Raw genomic sequence first — 17977 nt, 5'->3', positions numbered from 1 at the left:
ACATGGGAGAAGAGGGGCATGAGAAGAGAAGGAATCAGCGGGATTTGCTCTGGGCAGAAAGCGTGGCAGCAGACCTTGAGCGGGGTTTGTGCAAAAAAAGGCGCCTGTCCTCCTTCCCCCGCCACCTCCCCCTCCCCCTTCCCAGTTCTTGCTCCCCGCCTTTGCGCGCTGCCTGGAGTCGCCGCGGCGGGCAGAAAGCCCCAGCGCCAGTGTGAGGGGCAGAATGGAAGCAGTCGCTCCACCAGCAGGAGCGGGGAGCAGGAGGAGCAGGAGCAGTAGTAGTAGCAACAACAGAGACGAGAAAGCAGCAGAGGCGGGGGTGGGGGGAGAGTGGGGGGTGGGGGGGGTTAGGACGCGTGCGCACTGCAGGGGCGCCAGATTTGGCGGGAGGGGGAGTGTCCAAAAGCTCTTTGTTTGATGGCATCTCTGTTTACAGAGTTTACTCTTTAATATAAACCTGTTTCCTCCTCCTCCTTCTCCTCCTCCTCCTCCTCTTCAATCTCCTCCTCCTCCTCCTCCTTCTCCTGAGAAACTTCATTCGGGTGGTGTGGAGCTCCATTAAACAGCCGGTGAAGGCAGGGGCAGCCCCCCTCCCCATCCAGTCCCGGCTTCCCGGTGCTAAGTGCCTATCAACAGGATGGCCAGGAGACCCAGGCACAGGTAACTTGGAACAAGTCCCCGAGTGAGCAGCATGAGTGCGCGAGCTGTGTGTGGTGAGTGTGTGTTTGGAAGAGAGTGTGTTTAACAGCCTGTGGGTGAGGTTCTTGCAGGAGTAGCAGGGAACTCGATGCATCGCTCAGGGACTGTCACTCCGTGCAAAGGAACTGAAGCATTCACACTGCAAAGAAACTGGAAAAGCAAATGAATGAAAGTGTGGAAAAGAGAAATGTATGAAGATGTTGGGAAGGACTCCTTGCGATCCCTTTTGCAAGTTGCACAGGGAGGAATTTTTTTTTACAAAAAAAAAAAGCAAGCAAATTATCTTCAAACACTGGCATAATCTAGCACACCAACTCCTAGGATTTTCCAGATGATTTACTGGATTCAGCGGGTGTCCGCGAGTTAGTTTCCACATAATTGCTGGATGCATTAAGATGTGTTTGGACTTGGATGAATAGAGCATATGGCAGATATAAAAAAAAATGTCGGACTTGTTTAGTAGCTGCAGGTAGTTCATTTAAATTTCATTCATTCTTTGTGGAGGTGAAGGATAGTGTCAGCTGACCGGCTGCAGAAAAAAAAGGCGATTTTAGGGGCAGAAGAAAAAGAGGCTTTTAGGTTTTCAGATTTTTCCTTTTTGATTCCACTCAACACCTAATATTGATGCCCCCCCCCCCCCCCCGCTTTAATCGCTATTCTTGGGAAGGCTCTTATTTTTAATGCAAACTGCACATACACACCACACACATGCACACACCCCGCCGACAGCACTAGGCATACATCACATCCCTGGCTATCCAGGGCTCTCACTTCCAAGGATGATGTGTTGAAAACTGTTTAGCCTTTGGCCTGAGACTGGGAAAGGGGCAATAGTATTATAGGCATGGGGGACTTGTCAGGAACTGTCACTTGCTTCCTTCCTGAAGCTTCCCACTTTCTGTAATTCTGGGGACCTAGGTGTCCCAGACTTTCGGCAGAGGAGCGAATGGACGTTTCCCGAGTTATCGTTAAACTCCAGGACAAGCTAATTTGCTGTAGCCTTTTTAAAAGTCTTTCTTGGGGGAGGCGTGCAGCCAACAATTAAAAAAGAAAAAAAGAGAGAGAGAGAGAGGAAAGGAAACGCCTCGTGGTTGCTGCTGCTATGGAACTGAGATACTATCCTGGATCCTACGCACCCACCCTCCCCTTCCTGAATGATCCTGGGGGGTTGTAGCTCACACACGTGGACTGCGCTCCCGGTTCCCTTCTACTCAGCTTCTTTTCCCCTGCTACTGAAGCCTTCTGCTTACTGGGGTTGTCACTGGGGATAGACAATATGTAGAAGACCAATTGTAGAAGTGTGTAGAAACCTTCCCCTGAAGCGGTGGGAAAGCTCTCTCCTCTCTTTTTTCCTTTGGGTTTTATTTTTGGAGGGATGCTTAATTTTTTCCTTCTTTTTCCCTCTGTCCTTTTTTTTCTTTTTAAAGACCGCTGTAGGTGTTTCAAAGTTGGAAAGCGAGTGTGTGTAGGGAGGGACTCAATCTTGAGACAGGATCTTATCTAGTGTGTTCCTGGGTCAGGGGTGGGGTGAGGAAGGGAGGAAGAGAGGAGAGGCTTTGGAGTGACCCTGGGGCGGAGAGAGGCATCCAGAGAGTTGCAACCTGCGCCTCTGCCTCCCAGGCATTTTTCTCCCTGGCACAAGAACCAAAACTGGAGCCCAGAACTGTCCAGGGAAAGAACTGTGAAGAGAAGAAACGGGAGGGAAGGCGAGAGGCAGGGGAGGGAGCTTTGGAGCTCTGAGGGTTTCCGTTCTCTCCTTCCTCCTCCCCCTCCCTCCACCCCTTCCCATTTCGTTTTGTTTTAGTTAAGGCAAACTGGAGTAGCTTTTTTTTTTTTTTTTTTTTTTTTTTTTTTTGCACACTGTTGAGAGGAGGAAAGGGATAGAGAGGAAAAGAAGGAGGGAGGGAAAGAGACAATTGGAGCCAGGACAGCTCTGAAGAATGCCCTTTTGTGGGGTGAATGTAGTAAGTGCGCCGAGGTCTCCTTGACCTCCTCCGGGCGCACAGGACTCCTGTAGGGTGGCGACACCACCTCAGGTCCTTTGAGGTCCCCCAGGTAGCCGAGCTGGGAGGGAGGGCAAAGGGGGAGGAGAGTCAGCCGGGGGAGAGGAGGGAGGAGCGCGAACGGAATCAGCTAAGGAGAGTGGAGTAGAGAAAACGGGCGGGCTGCGGAAGGGACTTGGGAACTGGTAATTCATGAGGTCAGCTTGAACCCCATTTCTAGAATCACTGTAGCGGCCACAAGTCACTTCCTCTTGTTCCCCTCCTTTCTACCTCTACCCCCACCCCTCTTTTTTATGGTAGGGTTGCACGGTTTGTTTCCTTGACAGAATGTCATATTCATAGTTGTATAGCCTTTTAACCGCACTTCGGGCTAGCAGGTGGGGAACCTTGTGCATTAACCCTTTCAGGCGGCCTTTGAAAATGCTCTCTGCCTGCCAGTAGGTTCTGAGATCTTGTCAAGTAGATAAGGTGGTGGTGGTGGTGGGGGGAGTTATTTCAGGTCCTTAGTAGAAATTAATCATGCTACAGATGCATGCTTCAGAGCATCTCTCAGAAGTAGGAGATGACTGCAAGATGTCAAGTTAGTACATCCTTTCCTCTTAAACTGTTCCTCTCTTTTAGGGCTACTGTCTTTCTGAGGAAGCTGATTCTAAGCGCAGCCAAGCCTCCGAGCTCAGAAATCATCTAGCCCAATCGGCCCTTTTCACAGATGGGGAAACAAAAACCCAAAGAGTCGAAGTGATTTGCCCAAATTCACACACCTAATGGGGATTTGAACCCAGATCTTCTCTTTTAAAAAATCCAGCATCTTCCACTTCATAATGCTGCCTCTCAAGGGCTTACTAGGTTTATCACCAGAGAGCCCAATCAAGCAGAGGAATTTCTTTATATAATTTCCTCCCCAGTGCATACCAACTTGGTTTTCACGGCCACTTCTAATTCTAATTTGTTACAGGTGAAGTCGGTACACAGAATTGTGGAATATTAGAGTTGAATGGGACCTTAGAGATTATTTAGAAAAAAAAATTTACAGATGAGGAAACAGGCACTAAGTGCTAAAATGACTTGTCTAAGACCACTTAACCTTTCAGTGGCAGAACAACTCAGGTGTCTAACTCTTAATCCACGGTTCTTTTCACAGCACCCTTCTGTCTCTCCTTAAGGTTGCCTCCACTGGGCAGTTTAGGGTGCATTTACTTATTATCTGGTGCTTTTTTATTCCCCCAAGTGCTTTATATCCAAGGGTATTTATGCACATTTCTTAACTTGGCAAGCAGGGCCTTGAATTCTAAAGACTGAGTTCTTAGGTCCAAACAAACTGGAAGGAAAACTCAAGAAATGAAGTTGCTTAGATTGTAATGCTTTCAAATTACCTTGTTCTTTTTAATTGTATGCATGAATTTTGCCTCAAGTACTGGGTAGAAATGGTGAGTGATAGCAAAGAATTAAAGTTGGAGGTCATGGTCTTGACCTTTGGATTCCTGAGGTTGAACTTTAGTTTCCATAGCATCATAGATTTAGAGCTGGAAGGGGCCTGAGAAGTTCTTTAGGCACTCTATTCCCCATTCTCCCCCCCCCCCATTTTACAGATGAGGAAATTAAATCCCAAAGAGATAAAGAGACTGCCTAAGATAACACTATATAATAGAGCTAGAATTTAGGTCCTGTGACTTCAAATTTAATTAGTACTTTGTTCAGGATCCCAACAAGCATTTAAGTAATTGGGTTTTTTTTTTGTTTAGTATACATAGTTATTATGTTTTATATGAAAGGAATAGTTATAATTAATCAACATTTATTGAGTTCCAGCAATATACTAGGAAAAGCATTAAGTATTTCAATGGACGTTTTTTCTTTTTCCTAAGTTTATTTTGTGGTAGCATTTAAAGTTAAATCATACATTTCTTGTCTGATGCCTTGAATGCTGACCTTGAGTTTTTTTGCCAGAAAAAGAAAAATATAGAACCTCAAATCATATTTTTTCCCTGGCAAACACTATTTATTAGCTTGAATTATTGTGGCAGTATTCATTCATGTTTCTGTTTAACAACACAAACATTTGTGTTGATACAAAGTCCCATTTTTGTAACTTGCAGTGTTGCTTTATGGTATCAACTTTTACTAGTTTTTGTCTGGTGTATTTTTCTCTTTCCTGGTACCATAAAAACTATCACTTTAGTGAGGTATGTGAAATAGTGTGGTTTTTCTTACTCCTTAAAGTTGTAAAGCAAAAATATTAGCCAGAAAAGCCTAAAAGTATTCTATAATTACAAAAATAAAAAAGAGAATCAATGTGGTATAGTGAAAAGACCAGTAGTTGAGTCAATAATTCAGTTAGATTTGAATCTTGACTTTAAAATTTATCTGCTGTGTCACCATAGACAAGTCACTTCACCTCTCTTTGAGCCTTGGTTTCCCAGTTAGTACAATGGATATATAATCATACATTAGCTAATGTATTATTATACATTAATATAACCACTCACAGGGTCGTTGTGAAGAAAGTGCTTTATATAAATGTGAGCTATTACTACAATCATTTGAGCACATAAATAGACATTAAGTATAGTGTACTTCAAAAGAAATCAGAAATTTTTAATTCTGGTTAACTAGATAAGTTAAGAACTCTTTTGAAAGCAGTTATAGGTTCCTTTTAAACTTAAAGGTTGCCTCTGGGGGAATCCCTTAGTCATGAATTAGGTGAGTTATGAGATGTCTAAAGCACAAGTTGAGGTAGTAATTGGTTAGAAGTAGAAAAGTGTAAGTAGATTCTAAATACTAAGTAGCTTGGTAAATCACTTGGTTACTATAGAAATAATATATTGTAAATTTTCTCACAGTTTGACTTTTCTGAACAGCAGATGTTGTCAGATTTGGTATTCATGTTTATTTACAAAGCAGGTTGCTTGTTGGCTGTGTTTTCCTTAGCTTTTAAAATTCTATCCACTCAGATGTTTACTAATCTTCCAAATCTAAAGGTATGACTATAATTATATTATTGAAAAGTATTACTACTTGAACCTTCCTTCCTTCCTTTTAATAAGATGGGATCTCTATTGGAATAAAATAATGGGTTTGTTTATTGTGTTTGAGAAAGTATTCTTTAAGAGATGTGACATATAGGGCTCAAGGAGTTGAATGTGCACTTATATAAAGGACATGGGCTCTTGTTCTCTTTATTGTCCCAAGCACTATTTTAAAATTAAATTTCCATTGGTTGAAAGGTTGCCAAATGGGTAATTTGTCACTGATCTAACAGAAACAACAGGTCTCAACATGTACAGTAATAAGAAAGGTGCCAATTCTTTGCCTGTATCTGTGGATACCCAAAACAGCAGAACCAGTTCACAATACTTGAACAACAGAATGCAGAACAAAATCTTGTTGTGCAAGTTTTCAAAGTTTTATCTTTAAACCTTTGAAAAGATTGTTGAGAAGTTTGTGTGTGTGTTGCAATTCAGTAATTTAATTCCTCTTGTTCCATCTTCTATCTGCTCACATATATTTCTATAGCATATACAGTAGTGATGAGGATGAAGAAGATATTGAGATGTATGACCATGACTACGATGGACTACTTCCCAAGACTGGGAAACGTCACTTAGGAAAAACAAGGTGGACTCGAGAGGAGGTAACTGCTGGTTCACTTTATTACTTGATGAAAACTTGCACTTTATTGAGCCATTAGAAAACAGAACTAGAACTAAATTACAGGTGCTTAAATGACTCCAGAAAAAGAGATAGATCACCTCTTGCCATAATGTCAGGCAACCATTCAAAACCCTTAGCAATGCAAAAATCTCTGAGAAATATATTAGCCTCTATACCTCTTAAAATCCAATAACTAGGAAATAGACACTTGCTTCTTGTGTATACTCAAGTGAGTTTATTGGAAGTTTGATTTTCTATTAGGAATAATAGTATTGAAATTGGGCAGGTTTGGTATTATTGGATAAGAATTTCATAATTTATTACATGAAAAACTCTGGTTTTACTGTAGTACAGAATGTAGCAACTTCTGTAAATTGTTTTCATTTTGCCTTATTTAACCTAATAACTCACATTTGTAAACTCACATTTGTACATACACAATGACTCCAGGATATAGATAGCTATGCTATACAGTTGGGCAGTTGGGGGGGAGAGACTCAGAACATTCATCTCCTTTACTTATTATGCACTTGCATTTGGTTACTCCTAAGAAACATTTTGTTATATTATGTTACACTTGCAAAAGTATAAAGGCTATCACACTGTTAGAGATACAGATTTAGAAAGGGGTGAATACCAAAGCCTTGCACATTTGTGGGACAGATTGACTAGTACTGTGATAGCTACCATATTTTGGTACTGGTAACTGTTTCAATTGTAAGTATATTGATCCCCTATTGCATCCAATGCTTATATCACAAGAGTATAATAAAGTTTAAGAAACACAAAATCTTCCATTCCTTAGATGAAAGAGATCCAATTGAGTAATTAAGTATTTTTACTTTTTTCCCCTCCTCCCAATTCAAAGAGCATTTGTAAAAGTACCTGCTATGTACAAGGTATTCTGCTAGGCAAAGATGAAAAACAGCACAGTCTCTGCCTTCAAAATGCTTGTAATTTAATGTGAGATACTATCTATGGTCATAGAAAAAGTTACAACTTAATTCACTGTTGAATATCATTTTTTTTTTGTAATTCTGGAAGATCTATTACATTTGAGGAGTCAGAGATTTAAAAATAATTTTTATTATTGATTTTTTCTTTTTTTCCACTTTAACTTAATTACAGCTATACAACTAATTGTCTGATAAACATTATTTCTTTTGATTATCTCAGGATGAGAAGCTAAAGAAACTAGTGGAACAAAATGGAACAGATGATTGGAAAATTATTGCCAATTTTCTGCCTGTGAGTAATCAATTGCTCTTACTCTTTAAAATCAAAGCAAGATCTTCTGATAGGCTATCACACTCTAATGTGTTCAGTCACACAATAGGTAACAATTTGGGAGAAACATTTTGATCCATAACTCATTTTTGGCATGGTGTAACATGATGAGAGATTTTACTGTTAGCTTTCTGAAGGGTACAATTTTGAACAATTTCATTATGTCATTTTATAGTAAAACTACCATAAGGATTATAAGAATATTTTACTTAAATGTATCATTCAGTTAAACAATGAACATTTGTCAAGTATCTACAAATGTGCAAGAAACTTATTTGGGATAAAAATGCAAAAATAAAACAGATTTTGTCCTCAAGGAGAGTGGAAGTGGTATAGCCAATTAAGTGAATGAAATACATAGATAGTAATTTCAAGAGGTACAAAACATCAACATCTAGGGATAGGGGATCAAGAATTAAGTAAAACCTTGTTGTTGGGAAAACCTAATAAAATAAAAATAAAAACCTAATAAAACCTAAAGTTGTTTGGGAGGTGAATCTTGAACTATTCTTGGAAGGAAGCTCCTTGGCTTTAGAAAATGCCCTTAGGAGAAATGAGTGGAAAGAGTAGTTAGACAAATTTAAGCTTGATGAAAGGAAGACACATCCTAATAACATGCATTGTCACAAAGTGGAATGGGGCTTCCCCTGGAGGTGGGGCACACTTCCTCATCGGAGATTTTCAAGCAGAGTCCGGGTGACTACTTGTCATCTTTATTTAATTTGAGGGAATTGTGAAATGACATCGGTGATTTGTTGTTTAGTAGATGGTTAATTTAACAATGCAGTTCAAATCTCTCAGTTCAGAAGAGAAATTAATTTTAGTTATTTATGGTGACTGTCCATAAAGCATGATATTTCTTTTGATTTCTTTAACATCTAGTTAGTCATTGCAGATGTCTCACTACTGGTATAATTACTAGTTAGTTAATGTCCAATTACCATACTTATCAATGTAAGGGGGGTTTTCCTATGCCATAAAAGGGTTCTTAACAATTTAGTAACTATGGATCTGAATTGTAAACTTCCTTTTAATTTTCCCTGTTTATTCTTTAGTTGTTTTCTGTAGTTAATAAGAAAGAGAAAGAATTCTGGTGATATAATTATGCCTTGAAATGCTATTGATTTTTCAACTAATATGATTATACATGAAATTAAATATAGAAGTAAGTCTTCAGGTACTTTCAAAGTAATATTAAGATAACGGTTTATCTTTATTTCCTTTATCTAGAATCGGACAGATGTACAGTGCCAACATCGATGGCAAAAAGTACTAAATCCTGAGCTAATCAAGGGACCTTGGACAAAAGAAGAAGATCAACGTGTAAGTACATCCTTTTATTTTGTTTGAATTATTATATAGAACATTTTTTCAGTACATTGCTGTGAGTTATAGTACTTGAGATAAGATGTGCCAGTAGAAAATATAGGACACTTTGCCTACATTTCCAGTCAACAAAACAGTTTTATAGAAATTTCACTGAAGATATTACAACACTGCAGAATGATAACCCTGATTTATTATGTAGTACTAACACATCAGGTGATTTTTGTATGTTTATCTGAAGGTGATAGAACTTGTACAGAAATACGGTCCGAAACGTTGGTCTGTTATTGCCAAGCATTTGAAGGGAAGAATTGGAAAACAATGTAGGGAGAGGTGGCACAACCATTTAAATCCAGAAGTTAAGAAAACCTCCTGGACTGAAGAGGAAGACAGAATAATATACCAGGCACACAAGAGACTGGGGAACAGATGGGCAGAGATCGCAAAACTACTGCCGGGACGGTAACATCATCAGATTTATTTATTAAATGGGAAAGGAAAAGGAATGAGTGTTGAGCATTCTGTTTTAAATATTGAAGAATGGCTTAATTATGTGGTATCAGTCATGAATGTTATATAGCATAAAACAGAAGCATAGACTTCTTTATGTGGAAGGGAACCTAAGAGGTCATCTAGTACCACATCCTCTTTTTACAGATGAGGAAACTGAGACCCAGACATATTAAGTGACTTTCCCAAGATTACACAACTAGTTATTGGTACAGTCAAGATTTGAACCCAGGTCTCCTGAATACAAGCCTAGAACTTTCACCTTAAAATACTTCCAAGGTATTTTCTTTTAGCTGTAGTAGCATTTCTATGAATTATTGCCTTGATTCTAAGTAAATAAGTAGTGTTATTCAAGTAAAAAAAATAAAATTTAAAAGAACTAAGTAAAGCAAAACTTAACTCTACACTAGGGCAGAAGCATATTTTGCCAACAAAAAGGATTTATAACAAATCTATTATTTGAAACACATTTTCTACCACACATTAAAATAACTGAAGATGGAAGACTTATGAGCATACAGCACATTGAAATTTCTTCCAAAGCTCCAATTTATATAGCACCCTATGGTGTACAAAGATTTTCCTCATAACTATCTCATGAAGTATATTGGTAGAAAGGATGACTTTACAGATAGGGAAATTGAAGCTCACAGAGCTTCACAGATGTCTGGGTCAGTGTTGTACAGAACTTTATCCCAGGCTTTCTGACTCCCAAGTTCATTGCTTTTTCCACTACCCCACACTATTCATGGCACTCTCCCATTTATCCCTTGCTCTCTGTACTGGACTATTTCAGAGACACTTAAAGCAACGGAGTAAGATTCACTGGTGGTGAATATTCCCTAACCTTTTTGCAATAGAATTATTTCTCATCATTGTACTTGCAGGCTTTCTGAGATGCAAAAAACTAGAAGTGGTCCTTAGAGAAGGGAAAAGTCATAGAAAAGCCCAATCACCTCTAAAGTTCCATTTCATTTCTAACATTCTTTGAGTCTAATGAGAAATTGTATGACTCTGGTGACTGATGTGGCACTGCTTTACTGGTACCACCTTAGAAGATCCAGGATAGGGGAAAGATGAACCCTTCTATTCTCTGTGACCTGAGCAGGGCTTGGAGGTATGCTTTGTTACTGGTTATCACAAATGAAGGGACAATTGAGCTCCTTCTCCCTTCAAAATACCTTCCCTCCCCCTCACCAATACTAATACAATGAAGGACTTCTATTTGCTATATTTAGAAGCTATGATTGCCTGAAAATTATAAAGTATCAACCATATATGTTATATAGTGGAACAGAGTATGTCTTCCTTTACAACTTCTATACAATTAAAGAACAAGTATTTTTCCTTTTAAAAAGATGAATTTTACAAGTCCTGTCTCCAGGGCTATTGGGTAGCTAAGGTTGATAAGGAATCCTCAGTGATCACCATCAACAAATATTTACTGAGGGTCTGTTATGTGTAAAGGTGTTCAATGCTAGAAACTGGAATTCAAGTGATTAATTCTCTACTATGGCAGAAACTTTCACAATAATGCCATTTAGTACCAATGGGAGCACACATTTATTTGATGAAATTGTTCCTTTCTTAAGAAGATGAAATAACCAATGATTTGTTGAAAGTAATTAGTGGAAGTTAACATCTTTAAAATATGGATATTCAGGTGGTAGGAAGTAAAAAGGATTTCATCTTTGTTATAAAATTAAGAATGAACCAGAAGGAATGCTTTCTGCAGTTTTCTGACAATTGGCTTTAATCTGAATATAAACTTTTGCTTGTAAAAAATTTATATGCATATATTTCTGTGCAGAACTGATAATGCTATCAAGAACCACTGGAATTCTACAATGCGTCGAAAGGTTGAACAAGAAGGTTATCTTCAGGAGTCTCCCAAGACCAACCAACCAACAGTAACCACAAGTTTTCAGAAGAACAATCATTTAATGGGTTTTGCCCACACGCCACCTTCTGCACAGCTCCCATCAACTGCCCAGGCCCCAGTTAGCAACGACTATTCCTATTATCATATCTCTGAAACACAAAATGTAAGCACTGGGAAAAGCTAGCTTTTAAGAGCAATAATCATTTTACATCCAATGAATACTATTGTATTTGCATAATATAATTTATTTTAAAACATTAACTGAGGTATTTTATTTTCATATAAAATTCATCTTTCCTCTCCCTTATTCCCTAGCAATGTACCTTACTTTTAAAAAGCATTTGCATGTAGGTTGTCTCCTTTGATTTTCATAAGAATCTTTTGAATTAGGTAGGACAAATAATATCATCCTCATTTAAAAAAAAAATGCGAGACTAAAATTAAATACTTTGCCCATGGTCATACAGCTAACCATGAAAGGAGCTGCCTAGATCCCCTGCCTGCAGACTTATGTTCTAGTCATCTTACCACACTAAACTTTCTGTCAATTCTCTTATTTAACATAAAATACATTAATAAAGAAAATCAATGATGAGTTAACATAACCTTTTCTTAAGGGATTCTCACTTGACTTATTGAAATTTCACCAAGAAAGAAAAGTCTACTTTTAGATATTCTTTGCTAATGATAGGACAGTAAGGACTGAAACCTTCCAATTATTTTCTGTCTCTAGGATTTATGGAGCTCCCTCCCCTTTGATGAATACTGATTTTTAGGGAAATAAGTCATTGATAGTGGGTAGAAAAAGAAACATTGAAGACAAACAATTGAGGTGACAATCTTAAATATAAAAGTAACACCTTTTTTTAAGCTTGAAAATTACCAGAGCCTCATCAGTAGAGCCTTTAAAGGCACATGAAAATCATCTACAAAAAAAATCTTTCCTTTTCTGACTTATTAGATAATTATGATACAGACCTAACAGAAAGATCATTTTTGAATAAAGAACACTGTAATGAAAAACCTCACATTTTCAGTTTATTCTCTACTATTCTAATGATTAAAATGAAAACCATTTTACTTATCAATTTGTTGATACTATAATCTTTTTATCAGACAGCTTTTTTTGTCTTTTGCAATGTTTCTTTTTTTTCCAGGAAATTATCCATTATAGTCTTTTAAATTGCTAAGTAAACTTTTCTTATTTAGATGCAATGAGCATTTCATATTTCTTTCTTTTGCTATGAAAATTTGAATAAGTAGCTACCTTTGAAAATTTGCTTTAATTTATTTTCAAATTAGATGGGTTTTTGTGTGTGCATTTTATCTTCACAGAGTATACTGTTAGTTTAATCCTAGAAAGTAATATAAGCATGTATCACCATGAATTACTTTTTTATTTAAAAAAAACAAACAAACCTTTTTTGGTCTAGGTTTCCGGTCAGATTCCATATCCTGTCGCATTGCATGTAAATATTGTCAATGTCCCTCAGCCAGCTGCAGCAGCTATTCAGGTAGATAATTTAAAGATCATTTCAGAAAGGCAATTATTTTAACGTCAAATATACGAATTTGAAAATATGAATGTTTTTATTTGTCTCAGAATACTTTTTTTTTCCATCCTGTTGAATGATATAAATAAAGGGATGGGGAGGGAGTTCTGACTGAGGAAACAAGTAGTTTGCTCTTCTGAGGTGATATTGAAACAACACATTAGTCAGCATCTGCTGTGGGGGCCTTTTATTTCACCATAGTATATTGAATTTCATTCCTGATATTAAAACAAGGATTTTTACAGTAGAAAAGTGCAGTTGGTGCTTGTTTCATCTCTGAGACTAATTTGGCTGTGGTGCCACATGACAAAAAGTCACAGGCATTTTAGTTACAATCAGTTCCAATCAGACTTTTATCTTTTCTTTTCCCTCAACTCTCAATTTCAGAGACACTATAATGATGAAGACCCTGAGAAAGAAAAACGAATAAAGGAATTAGAGTTGCTACTAAAGTCGACTGAGAATGAACTGAAAGGGCAGCAGGCATTACCAGTAAGAATGTCACTGTGTGCTTGGCCGGAGGGATAGCAGCTTTACCCCAGTGCTTTTCTTTCTTCCTTCTTTTCCCTTCTAATTGTGACACTAATCAAGGCTCTATGTTTCCATTAAAAAGGATTTGATGTTACACATACTAAAATGCAACTAATATTAGACTGGGGTTATTTTTTCCCTTTCCTAATGCAATAGTGACCCCAGATATTGATAGTGATAGTCATCCTTAGCAACAATCTGTTCTATGGAATTTTCACAAACAATGAAGAATGTGGTAAAGAAAATCAGTAAAATAAAAAGCTAATTTAGCAACCACAACACTGATTGAAATCAGAATTTTTTTTAAAAAACAGTATTTCTTGTAATGAAAATGTGGTGCCTATTTGTTAGATTGTTTTTCTTCTCTTTTCAGACCCTCTTTTGCCTGTATATTATATGCTTCATAATTTCAGACCTGACCTGATGCATGTTCAACATACATATTACACACACAATACACTTATATTATTATTTTTTTTACTTCTCTGTGAATAATGTTAGCCCTTTTAGTTGCATGCATAAAACCAGTGCTGGCTATTACTGAATTCTGACATATTTTGTAGTGATTAGATAGCAAACTTAGCAAAGCAGTTTGTCCTTTGTAATACAGTTAAACCAACAAAAAAATAAAGAGGAAAAGTGATAGCCAGCAAACACTTTTATGAGTAAATTTTTTTGGTTTAATAATCAAATGATTATATGCATGATGTTAGTCTGACTACTTTTAACTTTAGTTAATATTTTGCAATTTCTTCTGTTGCATGATGCCACTGGAAAGAAACTTCTGTTAATTTGCTCTTCTGCTTTCCTAACCATGTTGATTTGACAGCCTCTTCATTGCATTGGTGTAAGCTGTAGCACTAGCTAGGGATAGAAAAAACAAAGATATATACAAACAAAAGCAACTCTAACTCTTAAATACTTAGCCTTTTGTAGGATAATTGGGTATTATTTTTTTAACACACAGCAGAATATTAATAGGTCCTTGGGACAGTATACTAATGAAGATTTTTAATGTCCTATATAAAAAGTCATACTTTTGTACTTATACATAAATACAGACATTTATGCCCCCATTACTTGCTTTTTAACTTAACGATGCCCATAAAAATAATTGTAAAGCTGACAAAATATATCACTATTTAAAAGCAGGTTCTTGCATTGATAAAAGGAAACATCTTGACAACTGTTTCATAGGCGTAAGTCTTAGATGATGCAACTACATTTATCTTTCCTCCAACAGCATCTGACACCTTGTGCAATTTCTTTGCTAAGTTTCTTCTTCCTTTTTTTTTCTTCCCATTCTATCTTTCTTTTTCCCCTTCTCTTTCCTTAGACACAGAATCACACATCCAGCTACTCAGGCTGGCATAGTACAACAATTGCTGACCATACCAGACCTCATGGTGACAGTGCACCTGTTTCCTGTTTGGGAGAACATCACTCTACTCCATCTTTACCAGTGGACCATGGTTGTTTACCTGAAGAGAGTGCATCCCCAGCAAGGTGCATGATCGTTCACCAAGGCAATATTCTGGATAATGTTAAGAACCTCTTAGAATTTGCGGAAACACTCCAGTTTATAGATTCTGTAAGTAGAATTGACAAGTCAGGGTAAAATGTTGTTTCTTTGTTTTTCCCATAGAGTTTGGAAAACCTGTACTACAATCATTTCCATTTTCTACAATGGTTACACTGTTACTGACATCAGCAATACTAAAAGTGATTTCAGTTTCATACTATTCCATCTATTATTTTGAAGGTCATGGGCATAAATGGTTTCTTGGACTATTTGGATAAAATTTAGTTTGTTTTTAAAAAACAGTTGACCTTTAATAACCAATATTTTAAGTAAGTGATCTTATTAAATATTATAAGCAATTTTGCTGTTTTGAGGATAGGAGTAATTTGTCCAGTTTTGTGTTACTTTCTTCATGTCTGTGTGCTTCTTTAGGATCCTGTTTTGCTTTGGAATTAAAACATCAAGAGCTTTATCCAGTCAGATCAAGAGATTGCAGAATGTTTCTTGAAGCCATGAATCCATTCATTGATAGTGTTAAGGGAGGTTATTTCTATAAATCATCAATTTTTGTTTACCAGTTCTTCTAGGTGATCAGTGGCATTATGTTTGTAGAGACAAATGTGTATAAATGTAGTTCTTAGCAAGTAGGTATTCTTGGATTCATAGCTTTCATTCCTTCTCAAACTTTCCAGTTAGTTGTTCAACAAGTAATTATTGAGCACTTATTAAAATAAAGGTCAAATTTTGCCCAAATGAATCCTTCTCTAGAGCAGGTACTATCTTTATTTTATCTTGCACATAATAATTTTGGTAACAATGTAGTACAAGGATGAAAATTCAAAGTTTTGGATCAGCAGAATTTTCATTCACTCATTCATTTACTCCATTCATTCATTTAACAAATACTTAGTAGGTACTTACTATGTGCCAAAAAGTACTATGACAGGTTCTGGATGGAGCATGGTATGATTACCTAACATAGCACAATTCAATAATTGTGACAGGTGTTAACCGTGCAAATCAAAGTAGACAGGTGTTTGATTTGTATGTGGCATCTCTTTTTTTAGTGTTGTGATTTCACAAAATAGCCCATACCAAACATACATCATCTCATAGTTCCGTCCCTCCCACATTGTTTCAGGATTCTTCATCATGGTGTGACCTCAGCAGTTTTGAAATCTTTGAAGAAGCAGATATTTCACCTAGTCAACAGCACTCAAACAAGGCCATACAACTTCAGCAAAGAGAGGGCAGTATTGATAGACCTGAAGGATTTGTTAGCACAAGCTTGAACAAATGCATGTCAAGTCAGGGTTTACTTGACTCACCCACGTCCTTATCTACTACTGCAAGGCACAGCACAATTCCACTTGTCATCCTTCGAAAAAAAAGGGGGCATGCCAGCCCCCTAGCTACTGGAGACTATAGCTCCTTCATATTTACTGACGTCAGCAGTTCCACTCCCAAGCGTTCCCCTATCACAAGTCTACCCTTCTCTCCCTCTCAGGTAGATCAAAATACTACACAGATGTTACTAATTTTCAACAGTCTCAAGAGTGTTAACAATTTAGAAACTAATCCTTCAGAACAAATGACTAATTACTGTTGCACTCACTGATTTCATTCCATGTTTGAATCTAGCCACTGCTGTGTCAGTTTACTGTGCAAAGATTAGGCTATCTGCAAACTAACTGATGATTTTATTTTAATTACCTCTTATTCTTGGTGGTTTTGAAAGGGGAAGATTATTATTTGCATGGCCTTTGCTTTTATTTCCTCTAGCACCAGATTTTAACATTTCCATCTTTCACTCCCCTCCCCTTTAAAAAAAACAAAAACTTTCTGAGTCTTTATCCACTTGTAATATTATTCACTGATGGTTGGGGCGGGGCAGGGGATAACGAATGGTGGGAGAAGTAAACTGTGTTTAGATAATATCTAGATATTCAAATTGTGACTAAAAGCTAGAAAAAGCAAAGGTGACACTGTCCTTATATAGGAGAGTAAAAGTTAAATCTTCAACTCATTTCTAAACATTAGCTATTTTGTGCTATAAGCTATAACATTATGTAAACACAGTTTTTGCCTCTCAATTTCTTTGTCTCACTAGGGGGGGTTTCTAGTGATTTTTAAAACTTAAGAAAATATGCCATGGAAGACTAAAAATAGGAATATTAGAAATTCACTATGAATGCATATAATGGAAAATAATTCAAATAAATTAGTAATTTGGCATATTTTAATTTACAATTACTTATTAAATTTCCTTGAAGCATAGCTTTAACTACAGAAAAGTGCCTCTGAAACAAAGTTGTCTTGAATTAACCCAGTTTCATTCCAGAATCTCCCATGTATTTTAAATGATTTGATAATAATAGTTATATAGTATAAGAAGCTTTAGAAGTAGGTTTAGTTAGTATGAAAGAAAAAAACAATTAAATTCTAAAACAATTTGCTTAATTGACCTTAATTTTAAAAAATGCCTCTTACTCCATAAGGCGGCAAGTAGCTCTTATTTGGATAGTCTCTTTGGGATTCATAATTTTATCACCAGAAACCCTGATTTGATTCATGGTGAACATACACAGAATCTTGAGTATGCTCATCTGAAATAATATTCCAATCATGGAACATATGGTTATGATTAACATTGTGATTATTTTATATTGTAAGTCAGTAAAATCGACTTAAAAGTTGCCAAAATGGGATTTCTTTTGATTTGGCTGCATTTTAAAAGATGGTATTTTAATCTAGGATTGGTTCTTTTTTCTTTCATATTTACAGTTCTTAAACACTTCCAATAACCATGAAAATATGGATATGGATATGCCTACTTTAACTTCCACCCCACTTAATGGTCATAAGTTGACTGTTACAACACCATTTCACAGAGACCAAACTGTTAAACCACAAAAGGAAAACAATATGTAAGTCCTTTAATAATGAAATTTGGTTTTCAGTTCTATAAAATTTGATAGGATATGTTCATATTTCTGGAATTCTTGGGCCACGT

At 36.9% G+C, this 17977-nt stretch overlaps 1 protein-coding gene across 7 annotated transcripts in view; it reads left to right on the top strand.

Annotated features, from left to right (window-relative positions):
* The first annotated feature begins 400 nt into the window (after positions 1-400).
* The window catches only part of MYB (MYB proto-oncogene, transcription factor), a 37864-nt gene continuing 20287 nt past the window's right edge, over positions 401-17977 (top strand). The window contains exons 1-11 of one of the 7 annotated variants that reach the window (XM_069077313.1): positions 402-660; positions 6216-6333; positions 7530-7601; positions 8871-8963; positions 9208-9428; positions 11287-11521; positions 12792-12872; positions 13299-13403; positions 14779-15033; positions 16106-16471; positions 17749-17891. In XM_069077313.1, coding sequence (XP_068933414.1) covers positions 638-660; positions 6216-6333; positions 7530-7601; positions 8871-8963; positions 9208-9428; positions 11287-11521; positions 12792-12872; positions 13299-13403; positions 14779-15033; positions 16106-16471; positions 17749-17891 — 1712 coding nt within the window. In that variant the 5' untranslated portion in view covers positions 402-637. Of the gene's footprint in view, positions 661-2545; positions 2755-6215; positions 6334-7529; positions 7602-8870; positions 8964-9207; positions 9429-11286; positions 11522-12791; positions 12873-13298; positions 13404-14778; positions 15034-16105; positions 16472-17748; positions 17892-17977 lie in introns of those variants that run through there. The other 6 variants (XM_069077314.1, XM_069077316.1, XM_069077315.1 and 3 more) reach the window with 6 other exon arrangements.

This window comes from Petaurus breviceps, unplaced genomic scaffold, assembly GCF_028583685.1.
Source record: "Petaurus breviceps papuanus isolate PSGF00001 unplaced genomic scaffold, PetGlider_PUasm1.0 90977, whole genome shotgun sequence".
Taxonomy (NCBI): Eukaryota; Metazoa; Chordata; class Mammalia; order Diprotodontia; family Petauridae; genus Petaurus; species Petaurus breviceps.
The sequence above is the reverse complement of the archived record's forward strand: the minus strand, read 5'-3'. Positions and strand labels throughout refer to the sequence as shown.